The sequence below is a fragment of the Pristis pectinata genome, chromosome 1 (genome assembly GCF_009764475.1).
Source record: "Pristis pectinata isolate sPriPec2 chromosome 1, sPriPec2.1.pri, whole genome shotgun sequence".
NCBI classification, from domain to species: domain Eukaryota; kingdom Metazoa; phylum Chordata; class Chondrichthyes; order Rhinopristiformes; family Pristidae; genus Pristis; species Pristis pectinata.
In genome coordinates, this window is record NC_067405.1 from 93,591,235 (window position 1) to 93,615,280 (window position 24,046).

The 24,046-nt window shown below is 41.2% G+C and overlaps 1 protein-coding gene across 1 annotated transcript in view; it reads right to left on the reverse strand.

Annotated features, from left to right (window-relative positions):
• Positions 1-274: 274 nt before the first annotated feature.
• Positions 275-24,046, reverse strand: part of LOC127578038 (tetratricopeptide repeat protein 9A) — an 82,890-nt gene continuing 59,118 nt past the window's right edge. The window contains exons 2-3 of the mRNA XM_052029737.1: positions 19,747-19,929; positions 275-6,252 (exon numbers count right to left, since the gene is read on the reverse strand). Coding sequence (XP_051885697.1) covers positions 6,173-6,252; positions 19,747-19,929 — 263 coding nt within the window. The 3' untranslated portion in view covers positions 275-6,172. The remainder of the gene's footprint in view (positions 6,253-19,746; positions 19,930-24,046) is intronic.

The window sequence follows — 24,046 nt, forward strand, 5'->3', positions numbered from 1 at the left end:
CACGAACACAATGTGAGGCTCTCCAGATGGTGGCGTTTATCTAGTGAGCCACATGCAGCAATCAGTTTACCCTTCAAGAATGTGAGGTACCCCACACTTACGATTAACAGCCTTGCTAAATATTACATAAAGCATAGCAAGCTAGTTAATTATTGAGGAAATCCATTAGCATTCCAGATTTTTGCAAGTTCTTAATGACTCAAGAAGGCAGCATTCATCATTAAGGACCTTCACCACCCAGGACATGCCCTCCTCACGTTACTACCATGGGGGGGGGGGGGGGGTGAGTTACAGGAGCCTGAAAATCCACACTTAACGTTCCCCTCCGCCATCAGATTTCTGAATGGTCTATGAATGCATAAACACTACCTCATTATTCCTCTTTTGTCCTATTTATTTTGTAACTTATAGTAAATTTTACAACTTTATGTCTTTGCACTGTACTGCTGCCACAAACCAACAAATTTAATGACATATGGCAGTGATAATAAACGTGATTCTGATTATCTGATCTCTAAGCAAATCCCATTTCTCATTGTCAATTTGTGTGTGGCTTATGTTAGGCATGAAAGAGTAAAATGTTTTAGTTACAATGGACCACCAGTGACCAAGAAAAGAAAGTGTCTTTACCTGACTGAGACTTACACAGACTGTTGCTGTAATATTCCCCCGTCTACTGGCACAGGCTACTGAATTGACAGTTGGTTTTCATTTGGCGGTCAGAGTCATAATATTAGACAAATGTTTTAAGCTGACTACACATTGATAAGGCATGACAGCATCTTGAGTAGATTGAGAAATAAGCATCATCTCCAACTTTTTTCTGCCTTCAGTGTGGTGCATCATTATTAGATGTCTATGTCAGTCCTAATAATTCAATATAATCTGCTGTTCCCTGAGAAAAATCTGCAGGGTCAGGATTTGGATAGTCTCTTTTGAGCCTTGCTTTCATTTGTGTTCAATTCCTAATTATCTGGTATTAGCTAACGATGAACTATAACATTGAAACCTGCAAGGTTGTTTTCATTGTTGGCAGTCATTTTGTTTATTAGACCAACACTGAACAACTCCTTTGCACATTATATCCCATTCAAAGCTGATGAACCAAATATTCATATTTGCAAAATAAAATGGACCCTGTTGATAATGGCTGTATAACCACAGCCAGCTCCCATAGCATTGCCAGTGCTGCTAAATTTAGGTTCTCCTCAGAGTGCAGCTAAAAAAATTGGGAAGAACTTATTCCTTGTGATTATTCCTAAAAAGAACTTGTCCTTCTGCAAAGAGCATGGCAATAAACTTACCTTCTTTCAGAACTATAAACAAGCTTTTAAAGGCTTTCATTTAGACTATTTAAAGGATTTTGTAGGATTATAGATGAGAACTGTGGTCTAGAAATACCAAAGGGCTTGTAATGGGCATCAGATTTCTGTCCATGTGGACCTGAGTCCAATTCATGCACCAAGCAACAGCTACAATAACAGCAATACACACAAAGTGCTGGAGGAACTCAGCAGGTCAGGCAGCATCCATGGACGGAAATAAACAGTCAACGATTCGGGCAGAGACCCTTCATCAGGACTGGAAAGGAAGAGGGCAGAAGCCAGAATAAGAAGGTGGGGGGAGGGGGAGCAGCACACGCAGGCAGGGGATAGGTGAGTTCAGGTGATAGGTGACGCCAGGTGAGGGGGGAAGGTAGGTGGGTGGGGGAGGGGGAGAAGATATAATAAACTGAGAGGTGATAGGTAGAAGAGGCAAAGGGCTGAAGAAGAAGGAATTCATAGGAGAGGGCAATGGACGATGGAATAAAGAATGGGGGAGGAGAGGAGAGGAGATGGGCAGGTCATCAAGGGAGCCATAGGAATAAGGGAAGACAGAGGAGAGGGGGAGAAAGAAGAAGAAGGGGTGGGGTTACCGGAAGTTAGAGAAATCGATGTTGAGGCCATCGGATTGGAAGCTCCCAAGGCAGAATATGAGGTGTTGTTCCTCCATCCTGCATCTTGCCTCAACGTGGCAGTAGAGGAGGCCATGGATAGACATGTCAGTGTGGGAGTGGGATGTGGAATTGAAGTGGGTGGCCACCGGGAGGTCCTGGCTGTTGCAGTGGATGGAGCGAAGGTGCTCGACGAAGCAGTCACCCAATCTGCATTGGGTCTCACCAATGTACAGGAGGCCGTACCAGGAGTAACGGATGCAATGAATGACACCCTCGGACTCACAGGTAAAGCACTGTCTCACTTGGAAGGATTGGCTGGGACCCTGAATGGTGGTGAAGGAGAAGGTGTAGGTATAGGTGTAGCACTTGATGCGGTTGCAGGCATGCGGCCAGGGGGGTTATTGATGGGGAGGGACAAGTGGACAAGGGAGTCACAGAGAGAGCTGTGACAAGGGAGTCGTGGAGAGACCGGTGCAGGTTGGGTGATCGCTTCGTCAAGCATGGTTTGAAGGGCGGCACAACATGGTGGGCCGAAGGACCTGTATTGTGCTGTATTGTTCCATGGTTCTAATGGTTCTAATTAAAGAGGGGAATGGGACTTGCAGGACTGCTGTGGTGGGAGCCAGCATTGATGGTAATGGACTGAAAGGCTACCTGTGTTGTTATCAGCAAGTTATTTTTTTGTCGTTGATTTCTTGATGACTGAGTTCATCCAGTGATTAGCCGAGTCTGAACCACCCTAAAGGTTTACAGATCTAATTCCAGGTCTAGGCAGAGTTTGCTTATATCAGCAACTGAATGCTGCAATTGGTTTCCGTGCTCAGAGTTAAAAAGGGAAAATAGATCATGATGTTCTTTCCTCATGGTTGTCTATTTAGGTTATTTTCAGTGTGGGGAGTAGTACAACTGAGACTGATCCCACTCTTATCCACATGCCTGCATTTCTTTCTAAGCTCACTAACTAGTGACAAGCAGAAGTCTCACATATTTGCAATCTCATTCCCAGTTGCTGCTTGGGTGGAAATTGATTAACTCAACACAGACTGGCGAGTGAACTCGGGGTCTTCCTGTTCTGTGCACCTCTGAACAATTAACAACACACAATGGATAAGCACTTTAAAATCGATGCCGGTTTTAAAAAAAAGTTTACATCAGCTTCAATTATTTAAAAGCGAACCGAGTTGAGTAAAGGATTAGAAGAAGATAAATCAACTATCAGCCTCACATTGTTTTGTTAATAGATCAATAACCCTGATAACCAGCTTTTTGTCAAGAATTTACTAATTAAGAAGTTCTACATAAAGTAGGGAGCAGTCAGGTGATACTAATACGTCCCTAGCATGTAGTACATATATGAAATGGTTACTGATGAATCTGTAATGAGAAATCAGTATTCTCTTCAACCTGACCAACTGAGAGCCACCACTTCTGGTTTATAGTCATAAATGGAAATAAACTAACCTGATCTGTAAAAATAGGACTTACAGTGTTTCATTTTGAAATGATTGCATTGTGATCTTCCTGAGCTATCATTCCACCATCAGAGAAGAAAGTTCCTTCCACTACGTTATGGTCCAGCACTTTTAAATATTTTGGTGGTTATGGGGTCAAAGGTTCCACTTTGATGACCAAATAATCCAAATGATAGTAGCCTTGAGGGAACGGTGTACTCTTGGATGGTTGTACTTCAGATGATACCTCAAACAAAGAACCTATCCATCTGTTCCACTGATTCAGATGAATGAAGAACCTGACACTCTTGTACACTTCCTTCTCATCGTCAAATAACCAGACTAAGTATTCAGTCTTCATGTTGTTGCTTATGAGAGCATATTGTGTGGAAAATGGGTATTACATTTGCCTAGATAAAATATGATCAAAATTAGGATAGAAGTACAGTATGCAAGTATAAGATTAAAGGTATAGATAGGGTAGATAGTCAAGATCTTTTCCCCATGGTAAGGGTATCAAAAACAAGAGGGCATAGGTTTAAGGTAAGAGGAAGGGGTTTTAAAGGGGATCTAAGTTTTTTTTTACACAGAGAATGGGTGTTATCTGGAACGCACTGCAGAGGAGGTAGTGGAATCAGATACAATTACTATGTTTAAGAGGTGTTAAGTAGATACTTAAATAGGCAAGGCATAGAAGGATATGGTCTAATGCAGACAAATGGGATCAGTGTAGATGGACAAAAAGGTCAGCATGAATGTGGTTGGCTGAAGGGTCCATTGCTGTGCTGTATGACTCATTAGGTGAAACACAATCAGAGCTTTGAGATATGACTGAGGCATTATGTTAGCATGCTTTATTTTCAGCTAATAATGAGACCCTCTTGAAATAGGAAAATACTTGGGGAAGAAATCAAGTTGCTTACTAATTGTGAATTGAGAGGTTAGGAATGTCTACTTTTGAGGAATACTTTTTCACCTTCAAACCAGTATAAAAGATGAAGTAACTTCTCCTTAATCATATGAATATAGCTTAATTCCTGACACAATTGGTGAAGGTCTTGTAACCACCTAAGGATATTGGTATGTTCAGCTGTGCATTTTGTTTGGAATATACTTTGTAGCACACTCCCCCAAATCACCATAGTGATTATTGCCCTATCTATACACAATTATTAATACTGGGATTATAAAAGGACTGATTAACCCAAAGCATTAGCTTGATTTAATAGAGCAACTGTTGAGTGCTGCAGTTATTTTGCATCTTATTTCTCCCTTTAGCAACACTTATTGTACCACTGATATCAAAATTTGCAAATGTGGACTATCATAAAGTAGAAGAGAAAATAGTGTAAATACTCAGCAATTGTGGCATTACCTTCACCAGGCATTACCAGCACGTCCTGTTCCTATGTCATATTAAAATCATGGCTCACTGTGTACACAACAGACTTTTAAAAGATGAATCCTCTTTCCAATTGTTGGAAAATTGACGTGCAGCATTACAAATACTTGCATTTAAATGATGAGGTCATTTTACACTCATTTGCAATAGAGACAGTCTCGCTGTAAATCATTAAGCAGCTCAAAGTCAATAACATTAATGAAATTGTGACTGTTGGCGAACTCAGGCAGTAGACGTATTAACATCCTCAGGCTGCTAGATTTCCAAGACCTGTTGTGTTAGAACTACCTATCTGTAGTTTGTATGCTGCAACTAATGTGGTCTACTGGTGCAGAAACTAATGTTTATTGGTTAAATCTAAAAATACTTGACTTTCTGCTGTAGCTTTTCTGCCAAAATGCTAGCACCTTCTCTCCTTCTCTCGCTTTCTCTCTCTCATTCCTCCAGCTTCCAAATGCACTCTTTTTTTCTAATGGTTCTCCACGAAAATATTTGGCAGAGGAACTTGAGGCAAGTGCACCACGCATGTATGCAATGATGTTAATTCATGCTTCTTCAGTTCTGCGAACAACTCTTGTGCTCCCCTTCCACTTCGTTTTAACCACTCCACTTAGCACATTCAATGTTCATGTCACATCACATCTAGTTCCACTTCAGGAAAAGTTATACTTTTTAATTTAAAGCACAAATATCAAAACTGATAATAGTAGATACTTGTTTTCTCTTACTGTCTATACAGGTTTTTTTAAATTTTAATATAATAATTCATGTGTATTATTTCAAACAAGACCTATTTAATAAACAGTCGCTCTCAGCCTTTCCCGCCATCCCCAAACCTTTAGCGAGTAAAGGTTACATGACAGTGCAAATGTACAAGAATGCACAAACGTTTTGTATTCTTTCTACAAAACCTATTGTTTTAAGATGGTCTCACTTGCACAGTTTTCAATCAGGATATTTGCTGTTGACCATTTTATGGAATTGTTGTGATGTCATTGCAAAAGCACTTCCTTCCCCATTCTTAAAGAATGATACCATTCCGCCTTTTAAGTTTTCAGTAAATATTTGCCAATTCCCATTATAAATAGGACTTTCTCAGCAGTTAACTTTGCTTAACTAGCAAGACAGGTTAAAACATCCCAACCAAGTTTGCCTAAGGTCTTGTAATGACATCACAGCCTGGGCTTACTTCCAATCCATTTCCGATTCCACAAAGTTGCTGAACTTGGTACGTTGTGCAGTGCTGCAGTTCTTCAGCTGAGGAACCAGAGTCAGTGTTGTGCAGGCAAGCATCCAATCCAGGGAACAAGGTTTTATGCTGAAACATAACCCTCCAGTCAGCATTCCAATTGTCCGCTCACAATCCTGGAGTATTAGATCCTTTTACAGTGCTTCTTTCTCCTTCTGCGAGCTTCTGCTGAGTTTCATCTCCGCTAGCTGGATGTATCTGATCACATTTGTATCTGCATTTGAACAAGAAGAGAACAAGAGTAAAGGTGGCCCAATCTGCACTGTTTGCATGCACAAATAATGTTTAAGTTAACAAAATTTCCCCTTCTCCAGGCACCATAGATAAATGCACCATGCTGGCAGGCTGACTCACATTCTTGACCATAACAACAGAGCATGGTCTACCCTCATTCAACTTCCAATCTTGTGCATGTTCAAAGAGGGAGTGAATGGATTGAGCTCTTCTGCAAACATTGTGCCCGAGTTTCCCCACGTACCTTGTCTATTGCTGAGGCCAATTAGAACAATACAATTATCTCCTGCACTTAAAGTATCTACCTTGTTCATAGATCAAGCATCAAATCTTGAACCATCCTGTTCTTACATCTCCTGGCAAAAAAAGATGCTGCAAAAATATTAAGTATTTATATTATGCTCAAAATTGCCAAATACTTCCTGGTGATAGGCCATCACTAGAATGGATACTGCACACACCACCTCTCCTAGGTTTTCTTTGAATGTTGTTTCAAGTCATTAAAACATAAGAATAAGGGTGGAGAAAGAAACACAAATGAATTTAGAGTTTTCAAGGGAAGAAAGCCAAACAGTTTGAGTACAAGATTAAAGATGTCTTACTATAATTATAGAGCCTTGGTAAGATCATTCTGGAGTAGTATGCACAGTTTTGCTCTCTTTACCAGAAAAAAGGGTACATCTGCTCCAGAGTGAATGCAGCAAATATCATCAGACTGGTGCTGATGGCAAGTCTGTCATATGAGGGGAGATTGAGTAGGTGAGCCCTCTATTCTTCAGTGTTTAGAAGAACGAGAGTTGGACAGATACATGGATAGGAAAGGCTTAGAAGGTTGTGGGTCAAACACTGGCAAATGGGACTAGCTTGGATGGGGCATCTTGATCGGCATGGACCAGTTGGGTCAAAGGGCCTTTTTCCATGTTGAAAGGTGACTTCTTATGTCAGAGGTCTTAACAGGATAGATACTGGATGACATTTCCCCCTGGCTGAAGCGCCTAGAACTGGAGTTCATAGTCTCAAGATTAAGGATTAACCATTTAGAACTGTAAAGAAAAGAAATTTCTTCACTCAGAGAATTGTGAATCTTTATAATTTTCTACCCTGGAGGGCTGTGGAGACTCAGCCACTGATTCATTTCAAAAAGAGACTGATACAAGGAATAAGGTATAGGGCAGGAAAATAGTATTAATGTAGAAGATTAGCCATGATCTTGTTGAGTGGCAGAGCAGACTTCAGGGAATGTTCTGGTAACAGAAGTGGATCATCAGTGATTACTGAGAATCAGTTTTAGGTAAGCTCAGTATACATGATATGCGGCAACATAGAGTAATCAGAAGCAGCATGCAGAGCTAGGCAAAAAGTGGCAGGCAAGGTGCCCTGAAAGAGTGAATATTCAACACTATTGGTTAGTTAATTTTCTTCTTGAGTTGATTTTTTTTAATGTGTCACAAGCATGTTTAAAATAGAATGATGGGTTTATGCATGAATGTATTGATGATTTAGATGAAGGCATTGTGAATAACATTAGCAAGTTTGCTGATGATACAAAGTTGGGTGGCAGTGCGACATGTATAGAGGAAGTTAGGAGAATTCAAGGTGACTTGGATAGGTTGGGTAAGTGCGCAGATACTTGGCAGATGAAGTTTAATGTGGATAAGTGTGAGGTTATCCACTTTGGGAGCAGGAACAGGAAAGCGGATTATTATCTGAATGGTGTGGAGTTAGGTAAGGGGGAAATACAAAGGGATCTAGGAGTCCTTGTTCATCAGTCACTGAAAGTGAATGAGCAAGTGTAGCAGGCAGTGATGAAGGCTAATGGAATGTTGGCCTGTATTACAAGGGGAATTGAGTACAAAAGCAAAGAGATTCTTTTGCATTTGTACAGGGCCCTGGTGAGACCACTCCTGGAGTATTGTGTACAGTTTTGGTCTCCAGGGTTAAGGAAGGATATCCTGGCTATAGAGGGCGTGCAGCGTAGGTTTACGAGGTTAATTCCGGGTATGTCGGGACTGTCTTATGCTGAGAGGTTGGAGAGACTGGGATTGTACATGCTGGAATTGAGAAGATTGAGAGGGGATCTGATTGAAACATACAGGATTATTAAGGGATTGGACAAGGTAGAGACAGGAAATATGTTCCAGATGTTGGGGAGGTCCAGGACCAGGGGGCATGATTTAAGAATAAGGGCTGGGCCATTTAGGACAGAGGTGAGGAAAAACTTCTTCTCCCAGAGGGTTGTGAATTTGTGGAATGCACTGCCTCAGAGGGCAGTGGAGGCCAATTCTCTGGGCACTTTCAAGAAGGAGCTAGATAGGTTTCTTATAGATAGGGGAATCAAGGGATATGGGGACAAGGCAGGAACAGGATATTGATTGTTGAGGATCAGCTATGATCTCAAAATGGCAGTGCAGACTCGAGGGCCAAATAGTCTACTTCTGTTCCTATTGTCTATAATAGTGGGTAATAGGCCAGTATACCAATACAAAATAAATACTTTGCACTTTAATAGAATGCAAAAGGTTAAACAATTAAGATATCTTTATTAAGGGGTGTGTTTTAAGGAACATCTTAAAGGAGAAAGAGGTATTGAGGCACGGAGGTTGAGGGTAAGAATTTCAGAGCTTGGAGCCTTGTCAGCTGGAGACACAGACAACAATGAAGAATCAAAGAAAGTAGTGCTCCCACAGTAGGGAAGACTTGGACAAGTGCAGAAATCTCATTGTGTTATGGGGCTATAAGAGGTTATAGAGATATAAAGGGAATGGGACTATGTTGTGAATTGAAAACAAAGATGAGAAACCATCATGTCACATTTTTCATATTTATATTTTCATATTTTTCTACAACACCAGAAGCTGTTTGGCCCATTGAATTGCTGCTAGCTCTCAGATCAATCCTATTTCCCACAGTTCCCTGTAACCCATTCTCTCTCACATCCATCAACTGCACCTTGATTGTCCTGTCACCCACCTACACTCAGGGTAACCTACAGTAACCAATTAACCGGCCAACCAGCATGACTTTGGGAGTCATATGCAAGTTTCTTGTATGGCTATGTATTGTGGAATCAGGATAAAGAAATCAATCTTAACCCAGCATAGAATAGTAGTGAGCCAAACGAGTGATAACTTACAAAGATTAAACCTGCTCACTGTAACCCAATTACTCACAGTGTAATGTCAAAATTGGACCCTCTATGGGTACATTCCAGGTAATTATGCAACAGTTGCCTCCTCCTGAGCATGGGAGTTCACTGGATTAACGTGTTTGAGTATGAAAAGGGATCCATGAAAACCTGCCAACACCTGGGATGTTCTCTATAGTGAATACTCCAAAGCATATGTTTACAATATCCTCCATCTGTACACCAGCTTTTCAAAAGAAGATCCATCTTCATTGTCTTTGCTTCACAAGGCAGGTTGCTGCAGCATTCTACATTCCTATATAATGAAGTTAATGAGGTGATCATACTTCTGGGTTGCAGCTTGATCCCACAACCTTGTAACTCAGAGGCAAGAATGTTAATGCTGACACAAAGGCAGCCCCTCTCGTATCAGTGAATGCTAGTCCAGCGGGATGCTGTCACAGTATCTGAGTTTTATAAGCTGACACAAGCACAGGTGTCCAATCAAAGGGTGAGCAGTGCACATCTGTACTAAGTGACTTACTGGGTTTACAAGGGCCAACTCATGTAACCACAGTCAGTCAGGAAATGAAGTATAAACCAAATGGAATGCAAAACTTCCAGTAAATGGCTCATCTTAGTTAGGTCAATAAAGTTGAGAAGTAACATGGATCCATTTCTATCAATTCTCACTCATCTGGTGTGTATTTCACATCAGATACAGACGTCCCCTCTGTGCAGGTAATGTTCCAGCTATTGTTGGCATTTCTCTGTTGGAGTAGATGGGAGGAACCTCTGCTAAATCTGCATTTACCAAATGTTCAACATAATAGTAGGAAACATCATACTCCATTCTTGAAATTTAATTCCTTGACATCATTGAAGCCAATTTCAGCAGTGGAGTACAACATGCAGGCACTATAGTATTCAGTATCTGTCGCTACTGGCCAACGTGCAGCTATCTTAAAGTTTGAAGCATATTCAAAACCCTTGAGGAAAACTTCTAATGTGGGGCTTATACGATCATAATGAATTCTGGCACAAACTGACCGCAGTGAGTATTTTTTCCCTTTATTTTCTTAGCTGTGAAAAGCAGGGGGAAGAACCTAGAAACTCCACAGGTAAATTCAGTAAAGGAAAGACAGATAGAGAAAAAGTCTCCAAACTCATTAGAGTTCTAAGTCTCTAAAGAACTTAGAGATTTCCTTGTTCCTCTTTATTTAATCTCAGGGTGGTGAGAGTGGATAATAGGGAGGAATAAGGCAACTTTGTTCATAAGATTTAACTGGCAGATGGAAAGTGTACTTGTTAGCCATATTTTGTTTCTTCAGTGTGAGATGACTCCTCTAAAGCACAGCTCCCGGGTGACAACCTCACACTCAGAATTTTTCAGGTTGCTCCCAGAAAAGAACAAAATCCAAAATAGCAAAAAAAAACCCTGAATAGCAGTCATTCAGAATGAACAAAAGTCCATCTATTCTTATTTTAAGGCAATAAATATGGAACTCCAATCATAAATGGCCTCCATCACTGAATACAATCCATAATAAAACCCTTCCACCATGGCCAGCAAACTTTGTCTACAGGTTTCCTGCTGACACATTCTTGTTTGCTGGTTAACTTAGCCTTTAGATTGACGTTAAAAAGAACAGAATCTAAAGATAAACCACTTGAAGGTGAAGTGTGACACAGTTGGGCTATCTGAGGCCAGCTCGTGCAGAACTGGTTTCATCAGCAGAAATTTGCATCTCTGGATTTGACGCTGAGTATAAACATTTTATCAGACCTGGAATCGCCCACTCTAGTTGGACTGCATTTTGGGAGGTGTCATGCCCCCACTTCATCCTTCTCCCATTGGTTCCAAATATATCAGTCAGTAGTAATGGATGCTGTACTCACAATCATTTATGCTCCGCAAACTGCAACAAACCTCATGCAGTTTTACCGAGACATGTTTGCACCTGCACTGCGTTGCTTTGTAGACACAGTTTGGCCCTGTTTGTGAGTGTCCCCATAAGGTTTTCCTGGACTGCTCGCAGGAGTGCTCAGGAATCCTTTAAACTAGGAAAATTCCCAGTAAATGAGTGCTGGCAACCCAAACAGAATCTTACCCTTCAAAATGCACTAGTCCGTTCCCTTATCCCAACTAGTCAGTACTTGTCAGTTTAATTCGACTGCAACTCCTAGAGACTAATGATCCTTTTCCTGCCAGGAACCATATATATTGGATTGCTATGAATCATGGTGTGCACCAGAGAGTGTTAATTCAGGTATATCCTTTTTATACTTGTGCTCAACCCAGAATACAGATGTTATTATAGCACGACAGCAATAGTCATGTAATTGATGTAGAATACTTAACTGGTGGCATCTTGTCCCAAGGGGCATTTCATCTGTCCCTGAAAGCCTAATTTACCAGATGTAAATTGGATAGAAATACATCCGACTCTGGAACCAGGACTGATGTAGCTGCACTGATTAATGAGCCTGGTTGATTTTACAATTCGTTAGTCTGATCTGGATCATGATACAAGTCAAAGAAGCTACATTTAATGTTAAATTGGGGGGAAATAAAAGGAACTTGCTGTTAACACACCTGACGTGGAGAACGTCAGCCAGAACTTTTAGGAAAATTCATTTACCTCCATCAAATTTGCAAAAATAAATCTGAATGTTGCAGAGTGCTGCCTGTAAACAGCAAGGCATTCAAACAATTCAACTGTATGTAGATGGAAGTCTAATTGTATGTTCTTCCCATAGATGTTGAGGTCAGTAAGTGGCTTAAAAGCTCCCAGTCTTGATCTCAATGTTCCCAGCTGTGATGTTCTGCTTTATTCCATAGCTATGAGTAAACAGCTCGTTTTGTCTATTTTTAATCACCTTGAATCAGGGTTATGAGGTGACTAGTTAAAAAATGTTTCTTTGGTATAACATTGCAGAGAATGCTGCACAGTGAAACACATCAAAACTAGATTCCAGCTAAAAAATTAAGTGAGGCTTGAATTTTTCCATTTGCTTCAGTTTGGGGGCATTTTCTTGGTTTTGATTAGTATTTGCCAAAACTGTATATTTTTCATTCTGAGCTTTAGTCTCTATAAAGCACAATTAAATTGAAATTGGTAGTAATTACAACACATACAAAAAGTCATGTAAATTGCCTGTAGCATAGGGGGGTTGTAGGAGAATCAAAGGAGAGTTGATGCGTAAGGGATAGAAAATAGGGGAAAGGGATTAATGGGATCGCCCTGAGAGCTAGTATAGACTTGATGAACTGAAAGCCTCCCTCTATGTCAAAAGGATAAATGAAATAATATTTTGCAACTAACCTGAATTGTTTGCCATTTGCCCCTCTCTGAGCTATCTAATTACATTTACATTGCAGTATTATGGTGGCTTCCCAGGTTACAGGTGACCTGACTCACAAAAATCCAACTTTACGCAAATTTTCCCATCCATTTTTAAAGCATTTTTCAAGGTAGTAATAAGAATTATAAAATGTTTCATGGTGTTCATTAATGACTGGATACAGTATATATTCCATTAGTTTAATTACAGGTAGTGTTACAGTGATTATTCAATGAAATGAAAGAATTATAGTAAGTGTACGTAGAGTGATACAATATGGGTAGGTATAGCAAACGGACATTTCTGATTTATGGAGAAATTGTCACACAGCTCTCAGGAATGGAACACTTACGTAGCCTGTATATTTTAGTGATCTGCTTTACCTTGGTAATGATGAATCCTTGGGAAAATGAGTAAAAGTGATATACAGTGTTTACAGAGAGGTTTAAGTAGTTGACCAACACAAGAACAACTGTGAATCAACCTTGCCCTTAGTTTGATCTGCTCCATTGATAATATGATTGCTACAATCTGCCAATTAAGATAGACTTCATCTGCACATACTTAATTATTATGGCATTTAAAAAAGCCATTCAACCCATCAGATCTGCGCCAGCTCACAGCAGACCATTCCAATTGGTCCCATTCTCCTTCTGCTTTGTAGTTTATTCTCTCTCAAATGCCTATCAATTCTCCTTCTCCTTTCCACGTACCTACACCAAGAGGTCATTTACAATAGCCAATTAACATATCAGCACATCTCTGTGATGCGGGAGGAAATCGTGGCACCCAGTGGAACCCACGTGGTCATGGGGAGAATGTACAAACACCAGAGCCAGCACCTAAGGTCAGGACTGAACTCAGGTCCCTGGAGCTGAGAGGCACTAGCACCAACTGTAAATGATAATCCTTTGCAAGGCCAAGTACCAATAGGAAATTGGTATTAGGTTTTGCCAATGCAACAGTGTCATTCAGCTGCTGGCCACAACATTCTTTACAGTTGTGCTGGGGTTCAACATTGTCAAAAATGTCTGCAATATTTCAACTTGGTTTACAGAATAAAGAGAACATGGCAAAGGTTATCATGAACTCATAAGGTAGGCCGAATACCTAATTAAAGCTCAAATATACACTTGCTCTAGTCTTGAGTGTCTCAGGATTTTAGTACAGCGAATATATCTGTGGAAAAATTAATTGGACAAGAAGGATGATAAATGCAGGGTCCCGTGAACTAATGAAATAAAGAGAAAAGTCAAAGCTAATAATGTTGAAACAAAATGGAATCTCATGTATATTGTTCAGAAGACACGAGAGATTGTTGCTGCATTGGATGGTAATAAATCAAAAGGCAGACAAAGGACAATGTGTCCAGATAATGAGGCATTTTTAGTAGAAATAGAGAGAGAGCAAAATATTCTGGAACCTAATTTTAAAGCAAAATTAGACAATGCATGGATACGCAGATGTACATTGAGAATGAGACGATCAAATTGTTCATTAGATATTAAACAATGTCTTCACAATGTGGAGCAAATTTTCCAATTGCAGCATTTCCTGTAGTTGATCTAACAATCTAATGCTAACCCCAACCTTTATGAACTTCTCACTTAATGGTTGCCACTAAAGGAGGAACAGACACCCTGGGTCAGCAAACCATCTCCATTCCAATCCTAACCACAGTTTTGCCTGTAGATGTCCTTGACTCTTGGCCTGGTAACCAGAGAGGTGCGGTTCAAGTGCTATTAACCACTTTCACATTGTCTCCCCCACCTCCCACCCACCTTTTCCACTTAACGTGCTGGCTCATAACTGGTCCCTTGCCCAGGTGGCCACTACAAACATGCACATGCAAACCTGAAGTTTTAATGCTCATGGACTAGCTGACAACCAAGAGAATCACAACATGTTCCACACAGAGGAAATATGCAAGAGGAGGTGAAATGATGAGGGTCTACACCATTTTGTCTAATGATAACAACTGTGGCTCAGTCAGAGCCCATCCTGCCTCTGAACTGGAAGGTTCATGCCTCACTCCAGAGAGAAGAACACAAAAGTATTGGCTCACACAGGGTGCTACACTGAAGGAGTACAGTGCTGCTTACGAGATGCTAAACAGAGGCCCTGTCTCCTCTTTGGTGGGCACCTGCCCCTATTAGATGAGAACAATTCTTAAACCAAGGCAATTTGGCCCATGTTAACATACTGTGATTTCTCACCATGGTAGAAGAAATGAGTTGGTAAGAGGATTGTGCTGGCAAATAGGGGTGGTGTTGGCAATAGCCTCCCTTGAGAGGATCATGCATGGGGGCAGGGGGTGGGGGAAGAGTTTTATAATGATGGAAATTTAAAGACACATACCTAGAGGAAGGTCAATGCAGCCCTTTAAGTACTTCCAAGGTTGCCTCAACTTTTGGTCTGGACGGCCTTCAGCAACTTGAGTGCATGTTGGAATTCCGTGCAAGTGATATCACATGAACATTATGTGTTGTCTGGCATCACTGCACAAGCCCAGGTGCCATCACTTGCTGGAGTGTCACACAGGCAGAATTTTAGACTTTGTTCATCTGCCCTGACCTTGAAAGGGTACTTCAAAGCCAAAGGTTTGAGCCACAAATATGCCAGGTCCAGTAAAGATGCCAGATGTCCTTCCCTGAAGGACATTAGTGAACCAAGGAAGTTATTATTGATTCGAGCCTTGCATTTTAGATTTATTTAAAGTCAAATGTTTTCCTCCCCTGCCTACTGGCTCTGAAAAATTTAAGATGCAGTTTTTCTCATGAGGGACATTGTGGAATAAATAAAAATGAAAAAAAAATATCAAAGGAGAAAAAATGCATTTATTTTTGTCTAGAACTCGAAAATATGAGAGCTGCTCATCCCTTGAACTATTTATCAAATGACTGAACATCAGTGACAGAAACTTGCAGCTGAAAGTTCCATGGGATCACCTTCTACCCCCAGAGAATGTTTCGGGGGATGGAGGGGAGAGGGCACAGTGAGGGAGGGGGGCGTGGGGCGGGGGAGAGAGAGGGGGCGAGGGGGAGAGGGAAAAATCTGACCTGCATAGCCCTTGTTCAACTCAATGAGCCAATGAAAGTCAAAAAACTGCAGATGCCAGAAATCTGAAATAAAACAGAAAATACTGGAAAAATTCAGCAGCTTAGGCAGCATCAGTTGGAAGAGAAATAAATTGAAGAGGCAAAGGGGCTCCAATCTGAACTTTATTCCAGTTTCTCTTTCTGCAGATGCTTCCTGTCCTGCTGTTTTGAACAGTTTCAGTGAGTTAGGGATGAGGGTGGAATCTTACATTTCTACCATTGCACATCAAGCTTGCTATATCAGGGAAATGGGTTGAATCTTTGTGATAGACTGCAGCTGGATTTAATTTAGCTAAGGATAATTAACAAAGCATGTTGAAACAGAGAAAAGACATTGAAAAACAAGATCTAATTTCAGGCTCTTATTTTCTATAGATAAAGCGAGCACTATTGTGGTCCCCAGATCCTCTTTCATAAGTTTGTGCAGATAAACACTGAACTCAGTTACCATTAGCAATGTTTCCTGTTGTTTTTCTGCATTTAAAATTATTGATGATGTGTTGCCTGGCTTCGACTCCACAGATAATTTGGTGAAAAAGTACAAGCCCTTCATTTAGCATCTGCAATGCAAATGATAATTTTGAACAATGACAATTCTGTAACCTGCAGATTATTCAATAACTTCCACTGGTACTCAAGGTGATGCATGGTGCTGGGTTAACTTCTGCACTGTACTTTTTCCATGGTAAACTTCGGAGTTTACAGCACCATGTTGACCCTAAGTCTGTGTAAACTTGCACAAAGTTGTCAGAAATAATGTTTAGGATTCCAATGATAACTATCCATTTCTATTTGGGAAACCTATTTTGCAAGGAAACTATAATCCTACTGAGCATCACTATAATCCCAAAGCAAGGGAGAGAAAGATAACTGCTTAATCACTGCCTTATTCACCACTGGTTAATTTGCTTCATGCTTTAGAGGTAGCAAGGCACTGCTCTAGAGTAACATTGTGAACTGACGCTGGCACTTACGATGTTATTCTTGACGCCAGAACAAGAGGAGTTTGCTACAAAATGTCATTTTCTCATCTCCCAATCATCACTATCCGCTCAAGGGTCCAACCACGTGACAAGCAGCAATTTGAGGGAGAATGAGAAATGAAAGGATTAAGTCTGAAATCTAATTGACATGGCACAAGAAAACCATTGATAACCAAGAAAACCATTGATAACCAATAAAACCATCAATACACTTGGTATTGAGCTAACTCAGACCATCAAACTCCTAGAACTGGGACTCAACACCTCCCTTTGCAACTGGATCCTTGACTTCCTGACCAATAGACTGCCATCAGTAATGATAGGCAGTAACACCTCCACCACGATTATCCTCAACACTACACTCTACTCCCTATGCACTCACAACTGTTTGGCCAGATTCTGCTCTAACTCCTACAAATTTGCAGATGACACTACCGTAGTGGGCTGAATCTCAAATAATGATGAATCAGACCACAGGAAGGAGATAGAGAGCCTGGTGGCATGGTGTCATGACCATAAGCTTTCCCTCATTGTCAGCAGAACAAAAGCACTGGCCATTGACTTCAGGAAGTGGGGCAGTGCACACACTCCTGTCTACATCTATGGTGCTGAGATCAAGATGATTGAGAGCTTCAAGTTCCTAGGAGTAAACATCACCAATAACCTGCCCTGGTTCGGCAACGTAGACACCATGGCCAAGAAAGCACAGCAGCACCTCTACTTCCTCAGGAGACTAAAGAAATTTGGCACGTTCTGGTTGACCTTCACCAATTTTTATAGATGCACCGTCGAAAGCATCCTATCTGGATGCTTTTCATGGCTTGGTATGGCAAACTGCTCTGCCTGAGACTGCAATAAACTGCAGAGGGTTGTAAACACAGCTCAGCACATCCCGGAAACCAGCCTCCCCTTCATGGACTCTGTCTATACTTCTCGCTGCCTTGGTAAAGCAGCCAGCGTAATCAAAGACCCCATCACACCAGCCATTCTCTCTTCTCCCCCCTCCCATCGGGCAGAAGATACAAAAGCCTGCAAGCATGTACCACCATGCTCACCGACAGCTTCTATCCCACTGTTATAAGACTACTGAACAGACCTCTTGTACAATAAGATGGACTCTTGACCTCACAATCTACCTCGTCATGGCCTGGCACCTTATTGTCTACCTACACTGTACTTTCTCTGTGACCATAACACTATATTCAGCATTCTGTTATTGCTTTTCCCTTGTACTACCTTGATATACTGATGTGATGAAATGATCTGCATGGATGGCATGCAAACAAACTTTTTCCACTGTACCTCTTTACATGTGACAATAATAAACCAATTTACCCAATTTTTATCAGAACTGATGTGGAACTGACAACACAGATCAGCATTGAGCCCAGTATCGAGCGAATTCAGCACAGATTGGGGTTCGAACCTGATATTCAGAAGATTCAGCACAATTTGAACCTCAAATCTGATTTCAACCTAACTCAAACATTGCACTTTCCTCCTTTAAATGTCTCATGTCATCAGCCTCCAGGAAACAAATTATTGCAATTTTTACTTGCAAGTAGAACTGAGAGAGTTTAGTCTTCAGGTAATCTAATCTAAGAACAGGTAAATTTTTCTGTTATCCCACTTTAATACTGCTCACAAACAAAATAGGTGACATTCTGGGGTGATGTTCATCCCTTGCTACAGTAGTGAAATCATACCCCTCAATCCCACACAGTATTTTATTTGTAAGCCAACTTGGTTGTGATTGGCAGCCATGGAGATACCAAATTAATAGGATGAGTTACAAATGGCCGAGTGGGAGGTTAAGAATGAGAAAGTGAAATTCTGCCTTTGTTGCATTGTGGTAGAACAGCTCAGATGGTACAAAAGAAGAAGCGATCCATTAGCAAACATTTTCCAAAGCAACAAGCATCAGTAATATTTATTTCACAATCTTTCCATTACAAGATATTGGAACCAAGTTTCCTGTTCTCTGCTACAGCACTGAACATGTGCAGTTCTGACAACGAATCTCCAACTTGAAATGTTAACTCTTTTCTCTCCCCACTGCCTGACCTGCTGAGCGTTTCCAGCATTGTGTTTCACTCCTAAAAAAGTGTTTTATATTTGCCCTGGTTAATCTGTGACCCAAGAACACTTCCACTTTAGCACAAGAAAACGCAAGCAAATCCCCATGTTCTTGTGTTGGTCAGAGGCTGCTTGGTTCATGTCTTGTGTTTGCTTCAGAAAAGCAATGGCCAAAAGGCTCCAAACCTAGTTACCGTATTACCGTAGGCATCAAACATTTCCACGCTGTATACTTCATATGGCTGGAACCATCTGCCAGATTGGCAGACAGTCCTGAGACAGCTCATCACCAGCTTCTAAAGCACTACTCTAACAGTCCCCTCCCCAACTCACTGGTCCCCACCACCCTACCTGATCACTATGGATTGTGAATTTCCTGCCTCCAGAGCCCCATGCCACTGAGCACAGGTCAAACTCTCTGTACCCAGAAATCCAAGGTCAATGTAATGGAGGATAGCAATAGGAATCCACCCTTCCTTTCCCTAATCTTTGCCCCAGGAAACTTGACCTCCATCTATCCCACAACACAAAAGGTAATTGCTACAGCCTTGCTTGAATCATTGAGAAATTAGTGTCTCGGTTTACTGGCGGATTCCTTCCGAGATGTACCAGTTCTTTGTAATCCAGCCATTAGATAACATGAAACTACTTCAGAGGGAACCACCCTCAGTGGCAAGAAGGCCACGATGATCAGACCTCCTTGTGCATCACATTTTTAAATTGAAGTGTCATATTAGATGTTAGGGTGTATCCCTCTCATTTGGTTCAATATGTCTGTGAATATGTTTACCTGTGCATGTACTTGTATGCATCTCAAATTAGACAGAGGAAAGTGAAAGATCGCTCACCTGTTGGCTCTCGGTTCCTTGCTTCCTTCAGATAATATAACGCTTTGTCGTAATCCCCAAGATGATAGTAGGCCACACCAGAGCGATACAGAGCCTTGAAATTATCCCCCTTCCTTCTTAGGACCTTGAGACAATATTCCTTCACTCGCTCGTAATTCACTAGTTCTGCTTGTAGTAAGCAAGCTTTTGAGGAAAATGAAGAGAGAATACAAGGAATAAGTGATTACAGATTTAACATAGATTGGAACATGTACACAAAAATGAGACAACATGAGGTTTTGCCACACATGGCTTTTGCTGCCCTTGGTATTGTTTGGTTATTGGCTGGCAGGTACAAAGATCTACCATGGTAAAAATGAATACCCATCTGGCTGAGGCATCTTGGTGTGGTCTGCAACAATCGATGCCTGGTGTCCGGTGGAATATCTGGCAAAGCTCAGGTATTTTGTTATCCTGGGAGAGGACAGCATTTACCCCTGTGGAGACAATGTCACTCCCAGAAGTAAAGCTTCATATAAACGATTCCCAATACCAAAGGAGGAGCCTGAAATTCCATTGCCAGAAACGTAGTTGCTGTAGAAGACCTGCCATAATTTAAAGCAATTTGCAGAAGCAAATAACTTGACCCATACTCTTCCCGGTTGTCATAGAGAGATGCAGCATGGAAACAGGCCCCTACAGCCCACCAAGTCTGTGCCGACCATCAACCACCCATTTACACTAATCCTACATTAACACCATTGTTTATTATGCCACATCACAACAACTCCCCCCAAATACTTCCACCCACCTACACACGAGGGCAATTTTACAGTGGCAATTAACTTACTAACCTGCACATCTTTGAGATGTGGGAGGAAACTCACAGGGCCATATGGAGAACGTGCGACCTCTGTGTAGACGGCACCCGAGGTTAGGTCCCATCACCTCATCGCAACAGTTGCTGAAATTTTATGATTTCAATACCTTGCAATTATAAAATGCCTTCAATGGAGTCAAAATGTCCCACGAACTTTCTGGGAGCATTATTAAGCAATAGTCAACACTGTGCCAATGAAGGATATTAGTTCAAGTGAATCAAAAGTTTGCTTAAAGAGGTAGTTTTTTTAAAAAAGAGAATTATACAGATGAGTGGAGGAGATGTTCAGGGAAGGAATTCTTGAATTCAGGCATGGATGTCTGCAGGCCCAGTTGCCACTGGTGCAGTGAAGTCAGGGAAGTATAGGTGACAAGAATTAAAGGAGTGCAGAAATCCCCAAAGATTTCAGGGTTGCAGGAGAATCTTGTATGGAAGACTGCTAATGTATCTCAGAGGATGTTACCATGGTGACATTACTCTAGTATGAAAAAATCATCGCTATACAACAGATCCTACAATCCTTTCACTGAAAGCATATCTCATTGTTGGAAGAAGAAAGGGAGGGCTTTTAAAATAATCTTTCCATTAAGAATGTTTTTAGAATATGGAACACCTTAACAGAAATAATGTGGAAGCAGAATCTGTAACATTAACTAAAAGAGAAGGTATTTATTTTTGAAAGGCACTTGGGAAGGAAGAATGGAGCAGGTTAGCTTCTCTAAAGATCGGATCAACTGCTGATGCACTTGTGTGAGGAGAATAAGGGATACAGGGAATTAAAAGAGAGGGAATGGGATTGATCCATTGGGAGCAAGCAGTGACTTGAAGGGACAAATGGCCCTCCTTCTGTGCAATTATAAATATAGGAATAGAACAGCCAGAGGCTGGTAGGGGTTTGCAACTTGCTGCTTTAAAGTGCGGTTGAGGCAGAAACTCTCATTAGAATTAAAGAAATATTTAGGTGTATACAGGTCCTGCCCAGGTTGTGGCACAGTTCCTTTCCTGTGAACTGTTTGCAAGTTGGAAATGTGGTCACAAATAGAGTTCCCACACTGTAGAAGATGCCTGCAGCCCCACAAATAAGCCTCTGTGTTGTAATTTTTTTTTATGATTCAACCAGGGATGCAATGGGCAGAACAACTCCTGGTAACTGTTAAATTCCCACTTTTGAACTCAATGAGGGGTAAATAATCCCAAACTAAGGGACACCTGCATTCACAACCAAAGAACCTTATGGCACAGAATGTAACTAATGAGCCCATCTGCTTAATCATAGCCATTTTCTCCATCAGTAAACTTACACAGCAACAACCCGACCAGCACCAATCGTATCCATTGATAAGTTTTAATTCTCCAAGTCACTACTTTTCTCAGGAGCCTTGAGCAAACAGATTATTTGTCTTAAAAGATGCCTTTAACAATAATAAGAAAGATACTTAAAACAGTAGCTGATGTGGTAGCTGGCTGTCAGCAGCACAGTAAGACTGTCTGTATAAAACCTCCTACTGAGCAGTGATGGTCAGGGCAGAGGTTTCCTGTGGCTCAATGCATGCTTCAACAATCCTGCTTTGGCAAAAGATGATTGTAACTCCTGCACACAAGGGATGGAATTGCAGGCCAGAGCACTGTTTAGAGAGGAAGTATGTTCACTGCTGATGTACACGGGGATAGCAACATAGCGGTTATGTTACTGGACTAGCAATTCAGAAGCTTGGACTCTAACCCAGTGAAAGGAGATCATAACCTATCATGGCAGACTGGCAATTTAAATCAAATCAATGAAATAAAAAAAACAAAGCTGTTATCAGAGGTGATAACTATGAAACTGCCAGATGGTTATAAAAAAACCACATCTAGTTCATTAACATCTTTGTCCTCCTGCATCTGGACTAGACATGACTACAAGGAGGAGGCATTTTGGTTGATGTTTAATGGCCGTCGGGCATGCCCCATCAAGGCCACCTAGTTCAAGGGACAGTTAGGGAGGATCCACAAATGCTGGTTTTACCAATAATGCCAGATTCCAGGAATGAGTACTTAAAGGAAAAACGTACAGACTTTCTTTGACTGAAATCCCAGGAATGCAGATATGAAGAATCTCCTTTCTTGGCATGCCTTTTCAGTGAAATGTGATGTGTTGAAGCTTTTATACAAATCCATTTGAACAATACAATTATAGAATCTAACGTTCCATTCGTGAGTTGTGGACTTTGATCAACATTATTTCACAAAATTTAAGAACTATCTAAATGCGCATTTGAATCAGCAAGGCGGAGAGAGCTGTGGGACTAAGCGCTAAAAACAGGATTAGTATCGACTTGATGGTTGGCATGCACGTGGTGAGGCTTAAAGGTCCTTCTTTGCTGTATGACTTATCACAGACAAGGCACTTTGATTACACTTCTGTGACTAACGACACAACTTATCTCCGATCAAAAATTAAATCATTTTCACTCAGACAAGTATTCTGCAACTCTCCACTTGAAGTATATCGGTACCTATAAAGAGGTGTTCCACAGGGATACCCAATCTATCCTAATGATGCTCCTCAATGACTGGGGACTCTGGGGTGCAGTATCCAGTTTTCTGATTTACAAATCTTGGGATCATACTGGGTTCTGGATCAAGACACAGGTTTATGCCATAAACTTCCATGCTCAATTTCAGACTGAGGCTTTGAAAACCGCTTTAAAGTAATTGAGTGCCATTTTATTCCCCAACATTTCAAGCCATCTCCACTGCTCTTGTGGTCTGATGGTGTTTCGATGAGATCAGAAGACTGGGGAGCTGTGCTTTTGAAATGCTCGACATCCTTTCAAAGTGGAGGTGGAGGCAGAACACAGAGCTGCCAACTCAAAGCTACAGCAATCCAAGTGCGATCATGACCTCCAGTGCTGTCTGTGTGGAGCTTCTATGTTTTCCCTGTAACTGTGTGGGTTCTCAGAATCAGAATCAGATTTATTATCACTGACATATGTCGTGAAATTTGTTGTTTTGTGGCAGCAGTACAGTGCAAGACATAAAGACATAAAAATTACTATAAAAGTTACAAAATAAATAAACAGTACAAAAGAGGAGTAACGAGGTAGTGTTCATGGACCGTTCAGAAATCTGATGATGGAGAGGAAGAAGCTGTTCCTGAGTCATTGAGTGTGGGTCTTCAGGCTCCTGTACCTCCTCCCCGATGGTAGTAACGTGAAGAGGGCAGGTTCTGGGTGCTCAGGGACCTTAATGATGGATGCCACATCCTGTGTGGGTTGGTAGGTTAATTGGCCACTGTAAATCTCCCCTGGTGTGTAGGTGACTGGTAAAATCTGGGGTGGGAGGAATAAAATGGGGTTAATGCAGGATTAGGTGGTTGATGGTCAGTGTGAACTCCAGCTGATCAGCCTGCTTCCATGCTGTAGGACTCAAACTCTATCATTATGACCAACACAATAA